Genomic DNA, 20,069 nt, shown 5'->3' with positions numbered 1-20,069 from the left:
TTTAAGTGAAAGGAAGGGTATTGAGGCCTGGGAAGTCAGGAACTGGTCTGCTTTGCTCACCACGGAATGCTTGATGCCCAGAAAAGCGCCTGCCACACAGAGGCGCGCAGCGACCATGTGATGAATGAATGTGATAATAACTGTCTCTCCAAAGAGCTGTTGTCTGGATGTAAAGAACTTCATAAATGGGAGTATCCACTCCACTTAAGCTAGGACTGCTCAATGGTGACTGTCTCTTCAGTGGGACAGGACTTTATTATAAAGACAGGTTCATCTGTGTTAAGAAGCACAGGTGCTTTTAAATTCAAGTGACTTTTTTAGAGTGGATGGGATCCAGCTGGCCTGTCATAGTTTAGTCTGTCTCTCAGTTTCTCTTTCTCACCGATATTTAGGGCAGATGGAGAAAGTGTCTGAGAAAGAAGTACTGGATTATTCTTTGAATCTGTGTCAGGGGAAATTTGATTTGCTAGTTCGCACGCCTGACAACATAATCCTTCAGATCTTCTCCTTTCTTGATTTGGATGACATGGGCAGCTGTCAAAAACCTGCAAAAAAATCCCAAAGGTAAGACCTTAAGATAATTTTTACTGGTAAATATTACACAGAATTTCAAAGAGAAAGGGAATGATTTGGAAAATTTTAACTTCATATAATGACAAACATTGGGTTTGTGCAATAATAAAACTTTTTTTTTAACCTATAACCTAAAAAACTGGTTAAGTGACTGCTCAACAGGAAAAAGTAGCACAGGAGGAGAGAATGATAAAGTGGTCATCTGTAAAATATAAGACAGTGAGGGTCACAGACAAAGCAATTCTAGCAAGAAGAAATAGATCATGCTGCATTCCAAGGTAAGTGACATTTTTAAAAAGACACACATTAGAGAGAATGTTGAAAATAGTACTTATATTGTTTCTACTCATGCTTAAACTTAAGCAAATACCAAAAACAGAAAAAGACATTTTTCTGCATAGGAATTCCTAAGTGCAGATTTTGCCATTGTTCTTCACTGGGAAACTCAGTAGCAGATTGATAGAGATCCTTGGGGAAAGAATTAGTTTTCAAATTCCTCATTTCAAATTCAAATGCCTCATTTCAGGCATTTATATACATTTGGTAATTATAAGCTTTGAATCCATTTGGAAAGAGAAGTAATGAAAATCTATTTTTTGTACATAATCATTGTTCAAAAATTAGAAAGAAAAGAACTAAAAATCATCTTAATCCTACCTTCAGTTGCTATTAAATTTTGGCATATTTCTTATCAGTATTTGTCCTAAAAGCTTGAGTATTTTTACAGCTATTTCACTGTGAGGTTTAGGTGGTTTCTAGACCAAAATACATACATAAAAATATTCAGGTAGTCAGAAATTCTAGTCATAAAACAATTTGTTATTTGTAAGATAAATATTGGCTTAAAGATAAATTTTCTCATTTAAGAACGAGCAAGTTGCAATATAAGGTATTTTGTCTTTTTACTCATTTGAGCATTTATTCAATGAATATTTACTGAGTTCCACCAACTTGGCATAAACTGTAGTAAACTTCTCAGTCTCTGCCTTCACGGGCTTGTCGTCCAGTGGGTGGGCCGTGGAGGGACGACGGGGCCATTGGGTGGGGGGTGACCGAGTCTGCGGAGGTTTTACAAAGCAGGATTTAAAATGTGTATCAAAACATAAAAGCTCTGCCTCCACAGTGTAGTCTCAACTACTAGCCACTGTAAAAAATGTTAGTAATTGGCACACATCTTTCCAAACATTTTCTATGCAAATGCAAACATCCTGTGCGTCTATAAAGGGTTTGAAGCACACTCCGCACTTTGGACCTTACCCCACACTGTGGAAGTTTTTGTTAGTGTTGCGCGTTGTGGAGCTGTCACTTAGCCACGTCCCAGGAGGAACACCTGGGCTGTTCCAGAAAGAAGGGCATCTAACAGCTGGTGTGTCTATGTTTTGTAGCAGCAGTTCAATCTGTAGGATGCAGTATTAGGAGTTCCAATGCTGGCTGTAAGGATATTTCTATTTTATGTTTTGATAGATAAGGCAATTTAGCTTGAGGAATTTTTTAATAACATAAGAACTAACAAATCTCATTTGAAAGCTGACAGAATGATCCAAAAGAGGAAGACTTGAGGGTCCAGGAGAGAGGAGCCGTTGCTGGAGGCCACCACCATTGGGTTCCTTCCCTTTCAGTCCTTGGGTTTCCTGGGACAGGCCTGTCTCAGCCTGCTCAGGCTGCCATAACAAAATACCACAGACTGGGCAGCGTAAACAGACATTTATTTCTCACAGTTCTGAAGGCTGGAAGACCAAGATCGAGGTGCTAGCTTATTCGGTGCTGGTGGGGGCCTTCCCAGCTGGCAGACAGCCGCCTTCTGGCTGCGTGCTCATGTGGCGGAGAGAGCTAGTGAGCTCTGGTGTCTTCTTTTATAAGGACACTACTCCTATCGGATCAGGGCCCCATCCTTATGACCTCATTTAGTTGCTTCTTTACTTCAATACGGCCACACTGGGGGCTAAGGGTTCAACAAGTGAATACTGGGGTGGAGAGGGACACAATTCAGCCCACAGCAAGGCCTGACTCCAAACGTCATGGGTTCTACCACCTATTAAGATATGCTAGAAATGCCAGCAGCTTGGTGTCCAAATAGCATCTCCTACATTGGCGCTCACACCCCAAACTGGCATAAGAATCCTCTGTCTGATCAACTGCTCCATTTTTTGATTCAGAAAAGTATGATCCTAGTGATGTAGGAAATGGCTACTCCATGAGCATGTGATGGAGTAATTGTATGTAGGCACACTGTATGTAACCTGTAGGCACACTGCTCTCAACCTGGCACACTGAGTTTTCTACCATGATAATAATTTAAATTATTTTACTGAAAATGCTATTACTGAAGAATACCATTCTTTCTATGGGATAGGCAGCTTACGTTTACATTGACTAAGACTTTAAAAAATAATCTCTTTTGTGATATAAGGTTACTTATGTATTTATTTTTCTTTTAGATGTGTAGCAATGAAGAATTCTGGGAGAGATTTAGAACTTCACAGGATAAACATGCTTTTGATACAAAGAAGGTAGGGATAACCATTTACAAGAAACTGCTAGCTTTCCACCAAAACTCAGCCCGGCAGAAGCGCACACAAAGAAGACAGACAGCATTTTTCTAAACTTAACTGAGGTGACAAATTTTAAAAATAATGATTAAAACTGAATTTTCCTGTAAAAATTACTACCAGTAGACCTTGCCTATAGCTGAGATTGGGTTGAAGCAATTATCTGGTAGATTAAAGTGGGAAAATTTGTTTTTTAAAAACCCTCTCGACTCTGAATAGTGTTCTGAAAATAAACTCATTTTTCTTTTTCTTTACTGCTATTAATCTATGAACAGATCAAGAGGATCAAATACCTACTTAATTCTCCACTATAACCTAATACATGTCCTTAATTTTAAAGATAGGAAGAACAGAATAGAAAGCAAATCTGCTTAAAGTATAGATGATTATATGTCTTTTCATCAGAGTTAAGACAGACACCAAAACGAGAATTCAGTGAAAGAGATGAAAGTCAATGATCCTTTCTCACGATGTGATGTGAAAAAATTCACGGCCTTGTCCGCGTGGATCTTCCACATGTGCAGAACTCACTCACCCCATAAGGAATGCGGTTGGGGAAGAAAGAGTGGGCTGCTGGGAAGTGGCTGGAGCAGCCACTCTCCTTCCTTGGATTTGCTGGATTTGCTGCAGAAACATCTGCAGGTGTTGCACTGCCTTGGGATTTATGAAATGGGAGAAGATTACTCAGTAAGTACTACTATTATTTAGCAAGTAAAAACTTGTTTCCAAAGATGGTAAATGAGATCCTTCAAAGGGCCTATATTTCATGTCAGATTTGAGGAATTATTTCAGTTGGTGTCTATGATTTACTAGCAAGGCTGAGAGCAATGAAAATCCCGATAGGCAGCTCCTCTCCTTTGTTATGTTCATGTTTAGAATATAATTATTAAAATTACTAAGTAGTTGAATAAAACCAAGGACTGAAATCCAAAATGAGAAACAACAGAAAACATTAAAAGAAAGTTTTGCAGAGGAATTACGAAGAAGTGAAACAGCAGGCCAACCCTCACTCGAGCCCTCAGTCACACGGAGAACTCGGTCCCTCCCCGCGACTGTCAGCTGTAATTCCACGGGATGTGTCCACGTGAACGGTAATTCTTTCCTTAACAGTTTTGCCATTTCTCAGACATATGATAAACTCAAAGGTTTCTGTAATTGGTAAGAAAAACTTCACCCATATGTGAACAGCTTTTGATCTTACCAGCCACAGGTTGCTAGACATCCCCAAACCTCGGACACTGTGTGTGCCCTGCCCAGCCAATCTGAAAGCCGAGATTGGGAAGTGTGTACCCATATAAAGAGGTATTACTGTTTTAAAATAGTGGTCTCAAAATGAGTTCTGATAATCCCTGAAGAGGTATCTTGGGCACCTTTCAGGGGGTGTAACTATTCAATACTTTAGTATTTTTATATTTTTCAGCTTTATTGATATATGATTGACAGATTAAAAAGACTGTGATATATTTAAAGTGTACAATGAGATGATTTGATATATGTACAGTATGAAAGGATTCCCACTGAGTTAATCAATATACACTCATTGCCTCACATATTTACTTTTTTGGGGGGGTCAGAATACAAGTTCTACTCAGCAAATTTCAATTATAGATTACAGTATTATCAACTACATCACCATATTATACATTACATCCTCAGACCTTATTCATCTGATAACTCAACGTTTGTACCCTTTTACCAACCTCTCCCTACTTTCCCCATATGCCCCAGTCCCTGGCAGCCACCATTCTACTCTGTTTCTATGAGTTCAACTTTTTTTTTTTAGATTCCAAATGTAAGTACCATGTAGTATTTGTCTTTCTCTGTCTGGCTTATTTCACTTAGCATAATGCCCTCCAGCTTCATCCATATGGCTGAAAATGGCAGGATTTTCTTCTTTTTTAAGGCTGAATAATATGTTGTTGCATATAGACAGAGATATATCTATAGATGTCTATATCTATATAGATATCTCACATTTTCTTTATCCAGTCACCCATCGATGGACACTTAGGTTGTTTCCATACCTTGGCTATTGTGAATAATACTGCAGCGAACATAGGGGTACAGATGTCTCTTCAATGTCGGGATTCTGTTTCCTTTGGATACACACCCAGAGGTGGGGCTGCAGGATCATACGGCAGTTCTATTTTTAATTTCTTGAGGAGCCTCTGTACTGTTTTCCATAGCGTGTATCCGTTTACATTCCCCCAACAGTGCACCAGGGCTCCCTTTACTCCATACCCTCGCCAACACTTATCTCTTGTCTTTTTGACAACAGCCATTCTGGCAGGCATGATGTGATATCTCATGGTGGTTTTGATTTGTATTTCCCTGGTAACTAGTGATACTGAGCACCTTTTCATGTATCTCTTGGCCATCTGTATTTCTTCTTTGGCAATATGTCTGTTCAGGTCCTTTGCCCATTTTTAAACTGGGTATAGCTCTTCCTTGACTTATGGTGGGGTTATATCCCAATTAAGCCATCATAAGTTGAAAATACCATTAAGTCAAACATGCATTTAATACACCTAATCTCCCAAACATCACAGGCAGCTTAGCGTATCTTAAACAAGCTCAGAACACTTACATTAGCCTATGGTTGGGCAGTCATCTAATAAAAAGCTATTTTTAATAGCTTTTTAATAGCATGTAATTTACTGAATACTGTACTAGAAGTCAAAACCAGAATGGTCGTATGGGTACAGAACGGTTGTAAGTGTATCGGTTTATACTAGCTATAAGTGATTTACCCACTACCAGGACAATATTAGAACATTTTGAATTTAACTATATATTTACCTTTGCACCAGTGAGTTGTATACTTTCATATGTTTTCCTGTTGGTAATCAGTGGCCTTTTGAAGAACTCCTATTGACATTTCTTGTAAGGCTAGTCTAGTGGTGATGAACTCCTTCGGCTTTGTCTGGAAAACTCCTTATTCTCCTTCAATTCTGAAGGACAACTTTGCCAGGTATTCTTGGTTGGCGTTTTCCCACCCTCCCCTCCAGTATGTTGAATATAAGATTCCACACCCTTCTGACTTGCAAAGTTTCTGCTGAAAAATCCACTGACAGTCTTGTGAGGGTTCCCTTGGGCATAACAAGTTGCTCTTCTCTTGCTGCTTTTAAGATTCTGTCTTCTTTAACTTTTGACAGTATAATAATATATCTCAGTGTGGGTCACTTTGGACCCACCTTATTTGGTATTCTTTAGGCTTCCTGTATCTGGGTGTTTCTTTCCACAGGTTGTGGAAGTTTTCAGCCATTATTATTATTTTTAAAATAATGTTTCTACCCCTTTCCCTCCCTATTCTCCTTCTGGAACCCCCTATAATGCATATATTGGTCTTCTTGTGGTATCCTGTAAGTCCCTTAAACTATCTTTACTCTTTATTTTTTATTTTTCTTTTTGCCCCTCTGACTGGATGAATTCTACTGCCCTACCTTTGAGTTTACTGATCCTTCCCTCCACTCGATTTAGTCTGCTGTTGAACTCCTCTATTGAAATTTTCAGTTTAGTTATTGTAAGATTCAGCTCTATGATCTCTGTTTGGTACTTTTTAACATTTTCTATATCTTTGCTGAAATTCATACAGTGTTCATGCATTGCTCTCCTGACCTCAGTGAGTACCTTTGTGACCACTATTTTGAACTCTATTGGGTAAATCACATATCTCCATTAAGATCAGTTTCAAGATATTTACCTTGTTCTTTTTTTCAAACATATTCCCCTATTTCTTATTTTCCTTGAGTCTCTGTGTTGGTTTCTGTGCATTAGATGAAACAGCCTCCTCTCCCAGTCTTGACAGACTCGTCTCATGTAGGAGATAAACCTTGCCAGTCAGCTTGGCCTGAGTATGTGGTTGCCTCTCCAACCTTTATGATTGTCCACGCTACTGCCTTTGTTCTCAGTGGCTTCCAGCAGTGGAAGGTGTGCCAAGACCCGTCAATGTCTCAGTCCACTTCCACGCACGTGCAGGCTGATTAGAATCTGGGCTCTCAAGCAGCAACCGGGAGAGTCCGCAGTCAAACCCTTCCAGGGAGAATCTGGTAGATGAGTGTTTTTGCCTGCTCCTTCTGTGCGGAGACCTGGGGGGACAGCTGCAGAGAGGGCTCTCATGCGCACCTGTCCTATGGGTCTCATGGACAGAAGCCCCATTGGCTTTCAGAACTAGGTGATTTAAAGGTCCATCCCTCAGATGGGGAGTCTTAAAAGTTGGGGTGCTAGATGTGGAAGCCCTAGCTTTTCTTCAGAAAAAAGCTGGGAACTGGGGGTTCCCTTCCGATTGTATGGTGCTGTGCTGGGGTTTGGGCTTATGGTGAGAGGTTGTCTCAGACTTTCCCACCTGTTTTGATGTGGGTATTGTCTCATTTGTCTGGTGTGTAGGAGTCGCTTGGCTAGTTTCTGGATTTTTCTCTGAGGGAACTTCTCTGTGTGTAGCTGTACATTTGGTGTGTCTATGGGAGGAGGGACGTTCAGGAGCCTCCGATGTCATCACCTTGGTCCCTCCCTTGGGTATAATTACTCATTAAGACGAAAAGACATTACTCGCCTTTTTACTGTGATCTTCTCACGGGTGTATAGTGGAGTTTTCCAGAGGCTAGAATGATGTGTGTTGATGTTATTACTCTGACAGCTATAAAAAGAACATGTGTTTATGTATTCTTGTGCTTAAACATTTTTGCTTTAATTTTGAATACAGTAAACATCAACAGATATAATCTAGCTAATAAACAAGTCCTTTGGGGTTGTTAATAATTCTTAAGAACGTAAAGTGTTCCTGAGACCAAAAAGTATAACAACCATTGTTTTAAACCATGAATCTTGAACACTAACCAACTATGGCCCACAGGCCAAATACGGTGTGCTGCCTGTTTTTATATATTAAGTTTTATAGGAACACAGCCCTGCCCATTCATTTTCTATTGTAAATGTATTTTAAGGCTCACTATGATGGCAGAGTTTAATCGTTGTGACAGAGACCGTATAGCCTATAAAATCTAAAGTGTTTACTATCTAGCCCTTTTCAGCCAGAGTTGATGCTGCTGGATCATCTGGAACTCACTGAATCCACAGCAAGTTCTTCTCTCCCCTCCCCCACCTTCTGGAGCTCATAAGTCAAGAACAAGAGCACAGCAATGCTTGAAACTGACTGTATGTCTAACAGTCATAGAGGTTTCTTAAATAATAAATAAGTCTCAGTTTTTTATAAACATTTTATATTTTATAAGGAATAGATATAATAAGCAAAATATTCAGATCATTAAAGCTACGTTTTAAAAAGCAGTATTTTGTTACATATAATTCTATATAGGAAAAGTACCGTAACTGGAGTTCACATTCATAGCAACTAAAATTTTTATTTAATAAATGGTTCAAAGCACAGTGCCCAAAGCATTAACATTTTAAAAATTTCACTAAAAGGAAAGAATACTGTAGAATGCACAGCTGCAGAAAGCTACATTAAGTTATCATAAAACTGCCTCAGACTCTGCAAAAAGAAAAACTGCAGATGCCATACCTAATTATTCCTCTCTAAAATAATGCCATTTATGTTATAAACCATGAGCACTCCATCAAAAGACTGGAACTATTTTTGTTACTTCAGTGGCCATATTGTTAAAAGGGCAACAGTTAAAGCTGTTGGGCTTTATACAGTGTTAAAGTTCCTATCAGAGGGAATACAGCACAACAGACCGGCTAATCCTTTATGACAGAAGGTGCATGAATGACTGAATTACAATGGTTATAAGAAATGAGAGCTGCTCACTTTCCAGAAACTACAGCTCACAGAAACCCAACAAAAAGCACAATGAGATACAGATCATTGACTTACAAATGTGTACAAGTGAAAGTCCAAGTTATTCCTACGACATGTTTAAAGTGCTTCAGAATTCACACTGATACCATACTAGCTTTCTTCTGGTTTTGGTCATACTTTTCTGCTTTCTGAAGGAGATTATTTTTCTTCTGCTTTGGCTAAATTATATATCCTAGCTTATATCAGAAATGGCAAAATCTATAACTCTGTTCAAAGTTTTAAAAGATCGCTTAAGAATGGTTTCTAGGTATTTCTAGGCCACCTTTATAGTTCTAGTTTCTCTATAAGGAGTAAATTCACCTTGTCGGTTTTATTCCAGGCTAATGTATGCGCTTCCGGAAGGAACGGCCTCTAATCCAGAGTGTGGGAGGGAGACCACCCACGTCACCAACATGCGCACTGACTCGCCCGCTGCCTCTGCGCTCTTCTCGGCTCCGGCCCCTGCTCAGTCTTTCACCTCGCCTCCCGGCAGCCCTCCTCGGGGGCTTCCATCACATTCTCGGCTCGGATGCCACCTCTGGGCTGGTACAGCTGCAAGCCTGGTCGGCCCTGCCAGGACACAGGGCGTGTTACTCTTCCAAGGGCCAGAAATACAGGAGGCGGCAACAGCTCTATCTATTTCTAGGGCCTGATAATCCTAATTATCTAAAGAAAATCAGTCTTGCAGCTAAAAAACAGCCTTTTTTCACAGCACTATCTCAGAAATCAGGCATTTTGAGACTTTTTTAAAAAGAGCCATGAAAAAGAAAGACAGTTAATAATAACCTGGAAGTAAAGTTAGTGTCTGGGAAAGTGTTACCGCTCAAAGCCAGAACATTCTGTGGAGTTAATACAATCACGGCATTCCCTCCTATTTTGAGAGGTGAAAACTCAAACACACTCATCTCAGCCCCTCAAACTCACCACGCGGGGTGGATGCAAAGCCTGGAACAAAATGAGGCATGGTCTCGAGAGAGATGGCTTTTGGGAGCTATGAACTGAACAGTCACACATTTGTAATTGGCAATTTCTGTGCAGCTTATTCCTCAGCTGTCCCCTTTATGGAAAATGCTAACCAGCCATCACACTAACCTCTTAGAGGTGGTGGGATAAAAACATTCCTGGATAAAGTACATAAAATGAAACGAAACTGCTTCAGGGCACGAGGACAGCAAAGCCAGGGAAGGACAAAGAGATTCTGCAGGCCAGGACCGGCCTTGGGGAAGCCAGCCAGCTCTGCCGTGGACCCACCCCTGAGGGAGCCGGCTGCCTGCGTGGGCGGAGCAGCATCCTTAGCCTTCCAAGGCCACCTAGGGGCCAGGGCAGTGTGGCTCAGGTGGGCACGTCCGGCGCCGTTGCTCCAGGGCTCACCACTCACCTTTGCCCACTCCTGGGCTGTGTGTGGAGGCCCCACAGTCACCACCATGGGGTTTACCAGAATGTTCTTTTCCTTACTATCAGCCTGGCCAATGAGAAGGGTGGGAAAGGGCTTGGCAGGCCGTACAGACCCGAATCCCGTGTAGACAGAGAGGCAGGCTTCACACACCGCCTCTGCCTGGAGCCAAAAGCATGGCTCTGCTTTCTCAGGGTAATGGCTGTGTGTACAGACGGATTCTAGAAGGACATCACAACTCACCTCGTGAGAAAGGAGCTATGACACATAGCACCTTCTTACCACTACAGCAGCACAGCTTTAACTGAGCAGAAGAGTCACCTCGGGTCCCCACTCCCGAGGCTGTGCCACTACCCAAGTCACTCGCTGCTGCTAAATGAAGAGGCAGGTGAAAAACCAGTGCTCGTGTGAACGAGCCCACCAGAAAGCCCTGAGGTTACAGTAACTGCAGAAACCTCTGAGTATAGGGCCGGTCAAGGGTGAAGATGAGTAGACTCCCTCTGGCTGGAGCTGGCCTTGCCTTCACTGCAGTCACTTTAAAAATCAACATAATGGGGCTTCCCTGGTGGCGCAGTGGTTAAGAATCCGCCTGCCAGTGCAGGGGACACGGGTTCGAGCCCCGGTCCGGGAAGATCCCACATGCCGTGGAGCAAGTAATCCCGTGTGCCACAGCCACTAAGCCTGCGAGCCTAGCACCCACGAGCCACAACTACTGAGCCCGCGTGCCTAGAGCCCGTGCTCTGCAACAAGAGAAGCCACAGCAGGAAGCCCGTGCACCGCAACAGAGTAGCCCCCGCTCACCGCAACTAGAGAAAGCCCGCGTGCAGCAACGAAGACCCAACGCAGCCAAAAATAAATAGATTTATTTTAAAAATCAATCAATAAATAAAAATCAACATCACTGATACCCACCACCCCCCGGATGGGTCTGTGGGGATTATGCTGAGTGAAAAAGCCAGCCTCGAAAGGTTACATGCTGTGCTCCCAGTTCTACAGCCTCCTGAAATGACAGAATCAGGCACAGGACAGAGGGAGGCTGCCAGGGTCCGGGGTGGCGGGCGACGTGGATACGGCCTGCAGCCCAGGCCTCCGTCCCCTCGCTCACCCGGGCGCCAGGCCGTGAGGGCTGACCAGCACCATGGGCCCGGGCCTGGCAGGGAGACGACCCCGTTACGGCGCTTCTCTGCAACGACGCGATCGCAACGCCACGCCGGTCGTGCAGAGCTGAGCTGGGTGTTTACGGCCGCCTCATTATCCACTAATAATCAGAAGGCTCCTGGGGGATCAAGAGGGAGGAGGACATGGAGCTCCCCTCCCCCCCCAGACACACCCCAAATACATCTACCTGTGGGACGGCTCTCACAGAAACTGGCAGGAGACCCCCTACTCAGCCAAGGCTGCACGGAAGAGCTTCATGTACCCGGGCTGGCCAGAAGAAAAGGCATTGCGTCAGGAGCTGTGCCCCGGGGAGACGTGTAAGGAGGAGAAAGTCCTCGTGGGTGGACCCTCGCCCCGCGGAGCCGGCAGGCTGGGCACCCCAGTCCCAGGGCCCCGCACGGAGGAGACGGGAGCCCCTGCCCGCCGGGACATCCGCTGAGACAGACGGAGGCGCCGGGGAAGCCGGGGTTCCACTCACAAGGAGCCCCTGTGTGCGGCGTGCTGGCGGTCAGGGCGGAGAGAGCTCTGCCGTCGCAGCTGCCACCTCTCTGCGCTCCAGATCGGAAGGGGTGGGCTCCCTGCACACCGCAGCCTGGCGTGAGATCTGGGCAGGGACTCGGTCTAGCAGTGCAGAGACAGGCCCGTGGCTGGGGTGGGTCCAGGTCGGGCGGCAACAGCCACTGTCAGCGTGAGCCCCTGCCTCTGCCCGGTCCGCGTGGCAGCTTAGCGCTGGGTCTGGGGCGGTCGGGCCTCACACAGCAGTGCAGCCACCTCAATGCCTGTACCCACAACGTCCCCAGCCCCGGCCCCAGCCTACTCCACACCACAGCCTCGCGTGAGATCTGCGATGAACACGACAGAGAAGGGGAGGCGACCCTGGTCTGCTTCTGAGCAGAGCTGTGGACACCGACACAGCGGACGCCTAGGTCCTCTGTGGCCTCACCTGCTTCAGCACTCACCTCCTTTGGGGCAGACACTCAAGAGCAACACAGCCTCATTGAACTCGACCCTCAGGGCTTCTACTCCAAGAACTGGGGAGCGGAGCCCCCGCCCCCGCCAGGGCAGTGACAGCCACGGAGCAGAGAAGAGGCCCCACCTCACACCCAGCCCAGGCTCTGGATAGTACAACACTGGCCACACCCCTATCAAGGGGCTTACGGACAGCACACCCTGAGGAATGACGTGGCTGGCGGGCATACCGAACCCAGCCCTTGCCCCCAAAACACTGAATATACACAGTCTGCACAGAGACATTCCCACTCAAAAACACACTTTCAAGACCACAGTAGATACCTGTTTCTCCTAAATTCTTAGCGACAGAGAAAATTAAGTAGAGTGAAAAGGCAGAGGAACTCGCAATTAAAAGAACAAGAGAAATCCCCTGAAAGAACAAATAATGAAACAGAGCTCATCAGTCTACTAGACCCCAAGTTCAAAAAGGAGGTAATAAAAGTGCTACCTGAATTAAGAAAGATTATTGATAGAAATGTAGATCACTGTAACAAGGAAGTAGAAACTCTAAAGATGAACCAACCAAAAATAGACAATTGCTGAGAGAAAAAACAATCAAGCAATGAGCAGCAGACTAAGTGACACAGAAGAATGTATGAATGATCTGGAAGATGGAATAATGGAAATCACCCAATCAGAGAAGAAGACAGAAAGACAAATTTTTTAAAAAATGAAAACAACATATGAGATCTATGGGATAATATAAAATGTGCCAACCTACACATAATAGGGATTCCAGAAGGAGAAGAGAGAAAGAAAGGGATTGAAAATGTATTTGAAGAAATTATGGCTGAATACTTCCCAAACCTAAAGAAGGACATAGATATCCAGGTATAGGAAGCACAGAGGGTCCCAAACAAGATAAATCCAAACAGACCCACACCAAGACACATAATTAAGATGACAAAAGTGAAAGATAAAGAGAGGATTCTAAAGGTAGCAAGAGAAAAACAAAGAGTTAGTTACAAGGGAACCCCCAGAAGGCTATTAGCTGATTTCTCTGCAGAAACTTTCAGGCCAGAAGGGAGTGGCAAGATATACTCGAAGTCCTGAAAGGGGAAAAACCTGCAACTAGGATACTCTACACAGCAAGATTATCATTTAGAATAGAAGAAGAGATAAAGAATTTCTCAGACAAGCAAAAACTAAAAGAATTCAGCAATACTAAACCTACCCTAAAAGAAATATTGAAGGGTCTTCTCTAAATAGAAAGGAAGCAAGGATCTATAGGAAAGGCAAGTATATAAAATGATTGAAGATCACTTAAATAAGCCAGTACATAGGTTAAAAAACAATTTAAAAAACTGTAAAAGCAATTATAACTACAATTAACAGTAAAAGGATAAGCATGAACATGTAAAACAGGACATTACAAGTCACAAAATGTGGGGGAGGGGAGTTTTTAAATGTAAGTATTTTGGAATGTTTCTGAACCTGAATTACTATCAGTGTAAAGAAAGTAGATATAGTGATGGGTTAACATACTCAAACTCCATGGTAACCACAAATAAAAACTATACAATAGATTCACAAAAACCAAAAAGAAAGAAACTCAAGCATACCACGAAAGAAAATCATCAAGCCACAAAAAGAAAAACAAAAAGAAGAAATGAACAAAGAACTACAAAAAACAACTGGAAAACAAGGATTAAAATGTCAGTAAGTACATATTTATTGATAATTACTTTAAATGTCAATGGTCTAAACGCTCCAATCAAAAGAGTGGTAGATTGGATAAAAAAAGAAGAACCTACAATATGCTGCCTACAAGAGACTCACTTCAGGGTGAAAGACACACACAGACAAAGTGAGGGGATGGGAAGAGATATTTCATGCAAATGGAAATGACAAGAAAGCGGGAGTAGCAATACTCATATCAGACAAATTAGACTTTAAAACAAAGGCCATATGTCTGTCTTTACAGCAGCTGTAGGCAGGGTAGGCCATTTTCCGTTTCTAGGAAGAGTGAGGGCAAGAGGAGAGAGAAAAGAAGGGGAAAAAAGGGCTCAGCACCTCCCCGCCGGGCCGTGGACAAGAGGGACAATTTCAGCAGGCGGGTGAGGTCAATTTATTTAAAAAAAAAAAAAAAAGCCCATAAAGAAAGACAATGAAGGGTATTATATAATGATAAAGGGATCAATACAAGAAGAGGATATTATACTTGTTAACATACATGTACCCAATATAGGAGCCCCTAAATATGTAAAACAAATACTAACAGACATAAAGTGTGAAATTGACAATAATATAATAATGGCAGGAGACTTTAACACCCCACTGACATCAGATCCCTGGACCAATCATCCAGACAGAAAATCAAGAAGGCAAAAGAAATCCTAAATGACACAATAGACTAGTTGGACTTAACTGATATCTACAGGACACTGCATCCAAAAAAAACCCAGAATACACATCTTTTCAAGTGTGCATGTTACTTTCTCTAGGACAAACCATGTATTAGGTGACAAAACAAGCCTCAACAAATTTAAGAGGACAGAAATTACTGCAAGCATCTTTTGTGACCACAATGGTATGAAACTAGAAATCAACCACAGAAAGGAAAATGGGAAAAGAATGACCCCATGGAGACTAAACAACATGCTACTAAAAAACCAATGGGTCAACGATAAAATCAAAGAAGATACCAGAAAACACCTTGAGACAAAAAACAATGAAGACACAACCTTACAAAAATCTATGGGATGCAGCAAAAGCAGTTCTAAGAGGCAAGTTCATAGCGATACAGGCCTTCTTCAAGAAACAAGAAAAATTCCAAATAAACAACCTAACCTACCACCTAAAAGAATTAGAAAAACAAGAACAAACAAAACCCAAAGCTAGCAGAAGGAAGGAAATAATAAAGATCAGAGAGGAAATAAATGAAATAGAGATTAGAAAAACAACAGAAAAGATCAATAAAACCAAGAGCTGGTTTTTTTAAAAGATCAATAAAATTGGCAAGCCTCCAGCCAGGCTCACCAAGAAAAGAGAGAGGACCCAAATAAATAAAATAAGAAATGAAAGACATGAAAATAACAACTAATGCCACAGAAATACAACAAGTCATAAGAGAACGCTATGAACAGTTATATGCCAACAAATTGGACAACCTAGAAGAAATGGAAAAATTTCCAGAAATATACAGCCTAACAAAACGGAGTCAAGAAGAAACATATAATTTGAATAGATGAATCAATGGATGTGAAATAGAATCTGTAATAAAAAAATAAGTCCCTACAAACAGAAGTCCAGGACCAGACAGCTTCAGTGGGGAATTCTACCACACATACAAGAAGAACTTATACCTATCCTTTTCAAACTATGCCAAAAAACTGAAGAGGAGGGAACAGTCCCAAATTCATTCTATGTAGCCACCCTCACCCTGATACCAAAACCATACAAAGACACTACAAAAAAAGAAAATTATAGGCCAATATCTTTGATGAATATAGATGTTAAAATCCTCAACAAAATATTAGCAAATCAAATCCAATAACACATAAAAAGAATCACTACACCATGATCAAGATGGATTCATTCCAGGTTTGCAGGGATGGTTCAACATATACAAATCCATCAATGTGATACATCACATTAACAAAAAGAGAAAAACCACATGATTATCTCAGCAGATGCACAAAAACCATCTGACAAAATTCAACATCCATTCATGATAAAAACTCTCACCAAACTGGGCATAGAGGGAACATATCTCAACACAATAAAAGCAATTTATGGCAAACCCACAGCCAACATAATACTCAATGGTGAAAACCTAAAAGCCTTCTTGCTAAATTCAGGAACAAGACAAGGATTCCCCCTCTCACCACTTCTATTCAACATAGTATTGGAAGTCCTGGCCACACCAATCAGACAAGAAAAAGAAATAAAATGTATCCAAATTGGAAGGGAAGAGGTACACTGTCATTATTTGCAGATGGCATGATAGTTTCTATAGAGAAACCTAAAGTCCCCACACATAACTATTAGAACTAATAAATGAATTCAGCAAGGTAGCAGTATACAAAATTAATATACAGAAATCTGTTGCGTTTCTTTACACCAGTAATGAAATATCAGAAAGTAAAGAAACAATCCCATTTAAAATCATGTCAAAAAATAAAATACCCATGAATAAATTTAACCAAGGACGTGAAAGATCTATATGCTGAAAACTATAAAACATTGATAAAGGAAATTGAAGATGATACAAAGAAATAGAAAGATTTCCCATGCTCTTGGATCAGAATAATTCATACTGTTAAAATGGCCATACTACCCAAAGCAATCTACAGATTTTATGCAATCCCTATCAAAATACCCATGACATTTTTCACAGAATTAGAACAAATAATCCTAAAATATATATAGAACCACAAAAGGCCCAGAAGTGCCAAAGCAATCCTGAGGTAAAAGAACAAAGCTGAGGGCATAACCCTTTCAGATGTCAGACTATACTACAAAGCCACAGTAATCAAAATATCATGGTACAAAAAACTGACATATGTATCAATGGAACAGAATAGAGAGCCCAGAAATAAACCCACACACCTATGATTAATTAATCTATGACAAAGGAGGCAAGGATATACAATGGAGAAAAGACAGTCTCTTCAGCAAGGGGTGTTGGGAGAGCTGGACAGCTACATGTAAATCAATGAAGTTAGAACACTCCCTCACAGCATATACAAAAATAAACTCAAAATTGTTTAAAGACCTAAATATAAGACATGACACCATAATACTCCTAGAAGAGGACACAGGCAAAACATTCTCTGACAGAAATCTTAGCAATATTTTCTTAGGTCAGTCTCCCAAGGCAAAGATGGAACACATCTTTCAAAGATGCAAACGTGCGTTCCATCAACCTCAGGCGGGAGTGAAATTGCGGCTGGCCCTCCGTCTCCTGTTGTTGACGATCCTTCAGCTCTACCATCTCCCACCTCCTCCCCCTCCTCCAGTCAGTAACTCTTCTCGCCTGTTCACTCCATGCCAGCCCCTGTGTGCCAGCTGTGGTACTGGACTACTGTACTTTTCAAGGTACTGTACTGTTAGATTTTAAATGTTTTCTTTATTTTTTGTGTTTTTTTTATATATTATTTGTGTGAAAAGTATTATACACCTATTACAGTACAGTCCTAGACAGCCAATTGTGTTGGTTGGGTACCTAGGCTAACTTTGTTGGACTTACAAACAAATTGGACTTGTGAACGTGCTCTAAGAATGGAACTCATTCATATGTAGGGGACTTGCCATAGTCAAGATATGGAAGCAACCTAAATGCTCATCAACAGATGAATGGATAAAGAAGATGTGGTATATATACAATGGAATATTAGTCATAAAAAAGAATGAAATTCTGCCATTTGCAGCAACATGGATCGACCTAGAGATTGTCATACTAGGTGAAGTTAAGTCAGACAGAGAAAGACAAATACTATATGATATCACTTATATATGGAATCTAAAATTAATACAAATGAATGTATATTCATTTGAATGTATATACAAAACAGAAACAGGCTCAAAGACATATAAAACAAACTTATGATTACCAAAGGAGAGAGGGAAGGAGGGAGGGACAAATTAGGAGTACGGGATTAACAGATACAAACTACTATACATAAAGATAGATAAGCAACAAGGATTTACTGTATAGCACAGGGAATTATATTCAATATCTTGTAATAACCTATATTGGGATATAATCTGGAAAAAATGTCTGAATCAGTTTGTTGTACACTTGAAACTAACACAATATTGTAAATCAACTAAACTTCGATTTTAAAAAATCGTAACTCTGTTAATGATGTAAAAGAAAGCACCATGACATGTCATTAATATTCTCCTTACTGTCTTAGGGGTAAAACGTATAATCTTTCCATTACTTATTCTCAAGCAAATAGTGTGAATGTGCCAGTTTTATACTAAATAAAAGGTTCTTTTTCTTTCTCGGTTAAAAAAAAAATTGATTCTCTGAGAAAAGATGATGCTGGTTTCATTTCAGGACTTGGTGCCCTCTCACTGGACAAGAATAACTGCTCTGCTAGTACAGACTCTCAGGGCAGTGAGCCCCCTAGGACGTTGTCAGAACCTACGATCCTGCACCTCAAGACACCTCAAGACTCTTGGTTAGATAAAACACTTCTGTTTGGAAGAGCAGTTGTAAGCCCGCAGGAGTACAGTTGATACTCTGGGCAGACGAAAATGAAGTGAACGATTATCCCCAGGGAATAAAAGCACCTTGCTTCCCGTGTCCTCCTTCCCGGGTGCCAGTCCATCTTCACTCTTCTCCCCTCCTGGTGTCTCTGCTGCCCCCACAGGGCCGCCCCCATCCTGGCTCCCCTTCTTCCCTCGGTCTGGGGTGAATCCCTTCCCTCTTTTCAGCTCTTCCTCGCTTCTTCCTGAAAACTTATCCAACTCATAGTGAGCGCTATGTTTTCTGCTGTCGTCCAAGTGGTATATTTGTGCTTCAAGTTCTTTTTCTCGGAATCTTCTCTCCATGTCCTTTTGCTCTTTACCAGTGTCATTTTGTGGCCTGTGATTCAACACAAATTACCAATAACCTTACATAAACTGCGTGCCAGTTACCTGTCTTCCCTTCCAGACGACAAGTTCAAAAACAGGCAGGGGATATATACGTCCGCTCGTCACTGCAGGGCCAAGTTTGCACATGATGGGCACGAGACAGGCACTCAATAAGAAACTTTTGAAAACATGAATAAATAATAGTAGTAACAATATTTACTGTTACACTCGAGTCACATATGTAATAGGCACTATGCTAAGGTACCATATACACATATTTTTATAATTCTTAGTAAATATAATCTTCCCCTTTTTGACAGATAAAGTAAATGAGACTAAAAGTACTCAAGGGACTTTCCTAGAAGCCCAGATGCACATCCATCATGACACAGAGCTGGTATTTACAGCTGAGTTTCTGTTCCAAGCAGAGCTAAAATTAACTTAAACAGTTAATGCATGCATATATCAAACTGTTAAATGAATAGTAAGTAAATAAGTGGCTGCTTAGCTCATCTGGTTCTGAAAGGCTTTCTCTCCACGAGCCTCACATACCGTCTGTGGCTCCCCACACGCCACAGCAGCAGGGCTGATGGGAACAAACAGAGCTACAAGCACAGATCTGTGCCAGAAACACGACAAAGGCACTGCCGTATCATAAGCAATAATAAGAGATATGCCTGTAACATACACCAGAGTGATCACAGATTTGATAGTCATGTACAAATTAATCTTATAAACAAACCAATTAACCAGAACCCCTATAAAGAAGAAAGAAAACCTTTATCACAACTCTGTGCAGGAAAGGTAGTAAGAAGTCATCCCGAGCACTGTGATTCTGGGCAAAAAGCAGCCGAATCCCATGACCTTGCCGTTTCCCCTCCAAACTCAAATCTACTTGCAGCCACCCCTCTGAGCAGAGTGGTCCTGGGCTCCAGGAAGCTCTGCAGGCATCCGCACGCGGGACCTGGGGAGGAGCCCTGGGGCAGGGGAACAAGACTCCCAGCTGCACAAGGCCCCCGGCTGCGGACCCAGGAGGGAGGGGCTCCCCGCTCAGAGA

The 20,069-nt window shown here is 41.9% G+C and overlaps 1 protein-coding gene across 22 annotated transcripts in view; it reads right to left on the bottom strand.

Moving 5' to 3' along the window:
* Positions 1–236: 236 nt before the first annotated feature.
* Positions 237–20,069, bottom strand: part of UPF3A (UPF3A regulator of nonsense mediated mRNA decay) — a 32,425-nt gene continuing 12,592 nt past the window's right edge. For 4 of the 22 annotated variants that reach the window (XR_010837321.1, XR_010837325.1, XM_067016932.1 and 1 more), the window contains one exon: positions 237–545. Coding sequence is in view for 13 of the 22 variants with exons in the window: in XM_067016934.1 (XP_066873035.1) it covers positions 318–545 (228 nt within the window). In the remaining 9 variants the exon portion in view is untranslated. Of the gene's footprint in view, positions 546–1,510; positions 1,632–8,329; positions 9,493–11,420; positions 11,741–18,727; positions 19,023–20,069 lie in introns of those variants that run through there. The other 18 variants (XR_010837324.1, XR_010837319.1, XM_067016940.1 and 15 more) reach the window with 13 other exon arrangements.

Source organism: Kogia breviceps, chromosome 16 (assembly GCF_026419965.1).
Source record: "Kogia breviceps isolate mKogBre1 chromosome 16, mKogBre1 haplotype 1, whole genome shotgun sequence".
NCBI lineage: Eukaryota > Metazoa > Chordata > Mammalia > Artiodactyla > Physeteridae > Kogia > Kogia breviceps.
The sequence above is the reverse complement of the archived record's forward strand: the minus strand, read 5'-3'. Positions and strand labels throughout refer to the sequence as shown.